The sequence below is a fragment of the Juglans regia genome, chromosome 3 (genome assembly GCF_001411555.2).
Source record: "Juglans regia cultivar Chandler chromosome 3, Walnut 2.0, whole genome shotgun sequence".
Taxonomy (NCBI): domain Eukaryota; kingdom Viridiplantae; phylum Streptophyta; class Magnoliopsida; order Fagales; family Juglandaceae; genus Juglans; species Juglans regia.
Genome location: NC_049903.1, coordinates 35,015,884 through 35,023,030, shown reverse-complemented (window position 1 = coordinate 35,023,030; position 7,147 = coordinate 35,015,884). Strand labels below are relative to the sequence as shown.

The 7,147-nt window shown below is 42.3% G+C and overlaps 1 protein-coding gene across 1 annotated transcript; it reads right to left on the bottom strand.

Moving 5' to 3' along the window:
• Positions 1 to 561: 561 nt before the first annotated feature.
• LOC108989456 (protein LURP-one-related 8) lies at positions 562 to 1,780 on the bottom strand. The gene is made up of 2 exons (XM_018963099.2): positions 1,399 to 1,780; positions 562 to 1,306 (listed from the first exon to the last, which is right to left on the bottom strand). The coding sequence occupies exons 1-2, from the start codon at positions 1,654 to 1,656 to the stop codon at positions 890 to 892; spliced, it is 675 nt and encodes a 224-aa protein (XP_018818644.1). The 5' UTR covers positions 1,657 to 1,780; the 3' UTR covers positions 562 to 889.
• Between the last annotated feature and the right edge of the window lie 5,367 nt (positions 1,781 to 7,147).

The following is a 7,147-nucleotide window of genomic DNA, read 5'->3' as shown; positions in this document are numbered from 1 at the left end:
ACTCAATTCTCAAATTAATAAACTCATTTCAACTCAAAACCTTTTTACACTGGGACCCACAACTTTTTTCAACTTAAAACATCTTTATATATAAGACTCACAATACTTTTTAATTTCTCATAAAAATTATTAAATTCATCTTAATATTCAAATACACTAGGTTTAAACTCAGTTTAGATGAGCCTCACATAATTCACTCCACTACTTAATTCATTACTATTCATAAAAAACTCAACTCATATGAGCTCATCTCAACGTATACAAACACAGCCTTAAGAATAACACTGATGTTTGAGAAAAAAATAATAATAATAACACTGATGAAATTGCCAATTAACAACCGGTACGCATATAATTCCAAGATTTTGATCCAGACAGAAATTGACATGAAGTGAAATAATCAAAAAGCTCCTACGATTCCAGAATCTGCGGCACATGATCCCACTTGGGGCTTTACATATATATATATATATATATATATATATATATATATATATATATATATATATATATATAAAACGAAAAACCAAGCTCCTACGATTATTTTAAAGGAAAACGAAATTAAAGGAAGAAAAGGAGTTTCTTCAGGGAAAGTGGGAGATAACCCAAAAAGGCAAAGAGGGGCTGGGAAGATGTATGATATCCACGCAACAAAGAGAGAAAGGGGGGAAAAAAAGCAGCACGAAAAACTGGGCTTACATGAGGTGGAGATGGTGCTGCGGTAGAGCGGTTGGCGGGGGTAACAGTTAGTACGTACAAGTGATGGTGAAGGATGATCGATCGGTTTGATTGGGAAAAGAATGTTCTTCGTCGATCCAATCCGTTGCGGTGGAATATATGATTAGTTAACGAGGAAGTGAGCTAGCCAGGGAGATCGATAGGTAGGTAATTATTTGGACATTAGGCGTCTAGAAGATCCGAACATCTGATCGAGAATGATGACAAGTGCCATGGCGAGCGGTGCGTCGATTTCGGGCTGTACGATAAGGCGGAACACATCCAGTCCAAAGGCTACTTCTCCCACCGGCTCCTTCGGCTTGATCTCCGCTACCCGTCTCCTCTTTTTGTCCAACACCACGCAGCATCTTTGTGCGAAACAACCCTCGATCTCATAAAGCACGTTCTTGCCGTCGCCGCTGCTCGATAACGAGGACAATGATGATGAGCCACTCCCACCAGTTCCTAAACTGACGTTAGCCAAGTACTTAGTGTTGAGGATATTCACGTACTTCCTCGCCAGAAATAGAGGATTGACCGCCGACTCTCCATCATACACCAGCCAGTTGTCTCCTAGGCTCAACCTGATCTGATGATCATACACATCATATATGTAAATATATCCGATCAACCAAGATCCAATCAGTTACTGTTGAGAGAGAGAGAGAGAGAGATACATGCCTTGCGGCGGATGGTAAGGATAGGTTTGCCGGTAGCATCCATGAGAACGATCTCGCCCTTATTACCTGCCACATAGTTATCTACTCTAAAAACCAGATTTCCCTTGCCGTCAAATACTGTAAATCCATTACAGTTGAACAGTAGAGACTTCTTCCAAACCGTTAGAATTGCCGCGCTGTCGTTGCTTCCGGCGGGAGAGGATGAGGTGGTGGTGGTTTCGAGCCTCTCGGCTACGTTGCTGGGGTATACTCTTGTCATTCTAGTGAGAGAGACGGAGGGAGACGATAAAAACGATTAATTTGCCCTTTGAGGTTCCCAAGGCAACTTGCCTAAATATATGCCCTTCCAGGAACATATTTATATACCTTTCTTCGAACATATTTTTATATATTCTGCTAAATACCCTACGGCAACAAACGTTAAGCGACACTAGGAAAGTTGAAATAGGCTAATGCGCCACCCTACGATAGACAGCACTTTATTTTGGTAAAGAGGAAGACTTGTGGGTGGTGGGTAATGTCCTTGACGTGATATTGATAAGGAATTTTAATTGCTTAAAAAAAAAAAAAATTTGATTACAAATCACAATCATTCAGCCTCCCCCACTGTCTTTACTTCCAAGGCTGATAAAAATCATTAAGACCTATTAAAATAAGTAGATTAAAGATTTGTGTGGCTGAGGACCATTTCGCGGCCGGTCCAGCCCAAGATATTCCTATCCTTCTTTTACTAGTTTTATTCGTGAATTGTATTGCATATTAATAAATTGAGCAAATTGCTATCTGATTGGTTTGGGCGGTTTGTGCGACTCCCTCTGTGGTCCACCTTATCAAATTGTCGGACCCCTGACTTTGTTTTTGTCCTTGTTATTTTATATTAAATAGTATATGTAATGCGGACATGGTCACGGATAGATAACATAAATTAACAGTTTCAATTAAGTAATACATGGCATCACTACTCCGTTTGTTTTCATTCCACGAAGAGAATAAGCAAATAATGCCCCCCTCTGCAACGTGTACTTCATTTCTCAAACTGTTTTTCTGTTTTTTTTAAAGAAAGTAGATAAACACACTATCATTTACGTAATCCTTTTCAATGACATTTTTATAAAATAATTTATAAAAAATTATTATTTTATTAAAATACACTCGTATTAAAACACAATTGTGAATAAGGTTGCCAATTGCTAATTCAATTGCTATGCGGATGCTGAAAGGGTTGTGATCGTGCGTGGAAGGGGCTAAATACCACTTCGAGGCCTAATATATTGCTTCATGTGCTTGGACTACAACTCAGGCTAATAACTCAATCCCCTGAGAGCTCAATCCATCCTAGCCGTTGAAAGAATAACTGATTGAGAGTCTCTCAGACAAAGAGAGCTACCCGATCATTTGGATTTGACTAAGTTCTATATCCCGAGACTTGAATTTCAAATAACAGATAAACCCGCTATCACATGACAACAAAAATTTCAAGGGCTATATATATATACATATCACCCAGGTATGTGAAGATCATCTAATTCATTTGTCTAGAAAATGAGATTCTCATTGTGATCGATGACTTAGGCATCGAAAGCGTTCCCCAGAACCCCCAAGCCACACAACTCTTTGGTTGTAGGTGATTGCGTGTGTGAAGCTGTGAAACACGTCCATAACAATTGGCGCCGTCTGTGGGATTTATCTCTATTTGTCCTACAACCAATGTATTTTTCACATGCCCACCACCACTCGATCTCAGGCAACCAGACACCAGGAAGTGACGTTGCGAAACATGGGGGGAAGGCTCACAGAAATGGAGGAAATGGTAAAAAAACTCATTGCTAAGGCAGACTCACTACGGAAGGAGAACGAGACCCTCAAGGCAAAAAATGGGCCATCATGAGGGGACACAAAGCCCAGCCAAGCCGACAGGGTCGAGATAGAAGCACATAGTACTAGAGTTAGCCGAACTCCTCAAGAAAATGAGGAAATGAGAAAGCAGTACCATAACCTGTGTAGTTTGATGGACAAATATGAAGAGATGGCCAAAAAAATGGGGACAAATTCTTCAGTGGATGAATTGCTAACCAGTAGTAATCTGTCGTACAACGCAGAAATCATGGCAGTACCCCCACCACAAAAATTCAAAGTCCCAACAATAGACATGTACGACGGATCTAAAGATCGAATGGAGTATTTGGAAACCTTCAAAACCCACATGACACTCCACGAAGCCTTCAGTGTGCTACACCGATACAAGATGAAACTTAACCCAACTAATTGCACATTCGGAGTACAATCAGGCAAATTTCTGGGGTTCATGGTCTCAGGAAAGGGGCATCGAGATAAATCCTGAGAATTTGAAGGCAATAATTGAGATGAAGTCATCTACGAACTTAAACGAAGTTCAAAAGCTGGCGGGGAAAATAGTGGTACTAAATAGGTTCATGTTTAGATCGACGGATAGGTATCTTTCTTTCTTTCGAGTCCTTAAAAAAGTACAAGGCTGGGACCCTAAGTGCGAGGAGGCGTTTGCACAACTCAAGGAATGCTTGGCACAACCGTCGTTGCTTAGCCAAACTAAGCAAGGAGAGCCGTTGTCATTGTAGTTAGCCGAAACCCCAAATGTCGTATCTGCAGCTTTAGTAAGGGAAAAAGGGAAGGAGCAGAGACATGTGTACTATGTAAGCCGAGCCTTAAAAGGAGTCGAGACAAGGTATCCCAAGATAGAGTTAATTGCTTTCACCGAGGTGACGGCTGTGCGACACTTGCGTCTCTATTTTCAGACCCACTCGATAAAAGGCATTACCTCGTCGCCCTTACAGAAGTGCTGCAAAGGCCCGACACCTCGGCCACGATTGTTTAAGTGGTCCACAGAACTAAGCGAGTATGACATCAATTATGTTCACAAAACCTTCGTCAAAGGACAATCCTAGCTGCCTCTGTAGTGGAATTTGTAAATTTCCAAGAAGAGATGCCCAAGACTCCAGAGAGAACGCCATGGCAAGTGTATGTTGTTGGGTCATCTTACAGAACAGGAGGTGGCGTGGGCGTGCACACAATAACAAATGATGGGACCGAGTTGAATCATGCAATATGGCTAAGTTTCTAGGTAACAAATAATGAAGTTGAATATGAAGCAATGCTCACAGGGTTGGCTATAGTGGAGACTTCAGGCGGGAAGGAAATCGAGATGAAAGTGGATTCACAAGTCGTTGTTGGACAAATCACAGGAGAGTATTTGGCTAAAGGACCAAAATTGATCAAGTACCTCCATTAGGTCCAGGAAGGGTGCAATTGCCTTTAGTACTTCCAAATCAAGCGAATCCCTCGAGTTGACATTTGGAAAGTCGATCGATTAGCATGAGTAGCCTCGGTGAAGAAAGAGGAAACTTTACCATGGGAGGTCACTATGTGGGTTGTTAACATACCGACTGTAGGAAATGAAGTGTTGGAGATAGGAGATAGCAAGCCGAAGTGAGTGGATAATATAATCAAATACCTATGAATAGGGGACCTCCCTACCGCCCGTGAGGAAGCGAGGAAAGTTAGAAACAGGGCGGCCTGATTTACCATGGAAAATGGGAGGCTATATAAGCGAGGTTTTTCGACCCCATTATTAAGATATATATCGAAAGAAGAGGCCAAATACGTCATGAAAGAGGTGCATGAAGTAGTGTATGAAAACCACTAAAGAGGGAGATCCCTTGCCGTGAAGATCATATGGGTAGGGTACTATTGGCCAAATGCCCTAAGAGACGCAAAAGAGTTTGTAAAAGGATGTGTTTAATGTCAGCTACACGTGCTAATCTTGAACACTCATCCCGAAGAACTCAGATCGATACTTTCCCCTTGGCCATTCTCTCAATGGGGTATAGACATGGTCGGCCCTATGCCTCTAAGCAAAGGAGGAACCAAATTCATCATTGTCGCCGTTGATTACTTTACCAAGTGGGTAGAAGTTGAGGCAATGACGACAGTGACCGCCTAAAACTTGACAAGGTTTTTATGGAAGACTATAGTATGTAGGTTCGGGGTGCCACAAAGCATTATCTCAGACAACGGTAAACAATTTGACTCAAATAATTACTGCGTATTTGTCGAACTCGGGATCAAGGTCAAATACTCCTCCCCAGGACATCCGCAAGCAAATGGGCAGGTTCAAACAACCAACAAACCATTGTTGGACTACTAAAAAAGAAAGTAAACGAGCGAAAATGGGCATGGGCGAATGAGCTCCCTGGGATTTTGTGGGCATACAGGACAACGACAAAAACTATGACGGGCGAAACATTGTTTGCCTTAGCATATGGGAGTGAAGCAATGATACCAATAGAGGTGGGATTGCCCAGCTACCGAAAGGAAAGGTTCGAGGTCGAAGCAAATGATAAGAAGCTGGAACAGAATTTGGACACGTTGGAAGAAGTGAGGATGGATGCCGAAATAAGAGTGGCAGCCCACAAAAGGAACCATTCAGTACAATAAGTTTGAAAGCTGTGAAAACTTTGTCATTGATATTATTTTGCATATTTATGTCAGTTAATTTAGTTGCGGAATATTTTTTTGCATCTAACTCTTATCGCCAAGGTTATGCGGTGGAGGCATAATCCCGCTACACCACTCGCCAGAGTTGCACGGTCGAGGCTACCACCCCCCACACACTTATCGCCAAGGTTACACTGTGGAGACATCCTCCCACTACACCACTTGCCACTCGCCAGAGTTGTGCAATCGAGGCTACCTCCCGCCACACTCTTATCGCCAAGGTTACATGGTCGATGCATCCTCCCTCTACACCACTCACCATTCGCTAGAGTTGCGCGGTCGAGGCTACCTCCCACCGCAGTCTTATCACCAAGATTACACGGTCAAACCATCCTCCCACTACACCACTCACCAGAGTTGCATGGTCGAGGCATCCTCCCTCTACACCACTCGACACTCGCCAGAATGTGGCGGGAGGTGAGTTGAATGATCGAGACTACCTCCTGCCACACTTTTATCGCCAAGGTTACGCAATCGAGGCATCCTCCCCTACACCACTTGCCATTTTCTAGAGTTGCGTGATCAAGGCTACCTCCTGCCACACTCTTATCATAAAAAAAGATAGACATACATAACCCAATGATCATGCACCTCCTTCAGGAGGAGAAAATTGCGGGGTAGAGCCATGTACTCCATATTCCAGTTTGATTCCTTTAAGAAAATAACACAATATAGAGCAAGATAACAAGGGAAACAGTACGACAATATTGAAGTAGCATTTACATCATTAAAGTCAAGAACCAAATTGTAAGCAAAACATAGTCCTTTAAAAGAAAAACTCTTAGTATCTTGTCCCCAATACGAAGGCTGAAAAGAAAAATCTTCAAGAAGTACGAGGAAGGGGAAGGCGTCCGGCATAGTATCCCTTCCAAAAGAATAAAAAAATATGGTAAGCAAAAGAATTAGCTCAGATTGATTTCTAGTTCAGGGTACGAGGATCTTCCTCAGGATGGTTGACTAAGAACTCATGCAACTGTTTAATCCCAAGCTTGAACCCAAGACCCTAGGCTCAGTTTTGAACAGAGTAAGCAGCCACCAATTGAGGAAGAATGCGAGCAACCTCACTCTGAGAACGGACCAACTCGGTGTTCAATTCAGTCACCTTATCTTTCAATTATGACAATTGCTTTTTGCAAATCTCTAGAACCTGATTCAGCTCCAAATAATGGTGGTCATGATCCTTAAGATCTTTTTTCGCCGCCGCCAAATCTTGTTCGGCC

Bases quoted from the DNA above. Each gene is read 5' to 3' on its own strand.
- LOC108989456 (XM_018963099.2), bottom strand. From the start codon at position 1,656: ATGACAAGAGTATACCCCAGCAACGTAGCCGAGAGGCTCGAAACCACC. The intron at 1,307-1,398 runs GCATGTATCTCT...TATGATCATCAG, and splicing joins TCCTTACCATCCGCCGCAAG to ATCAGGTTGAGCCTAGGAGA.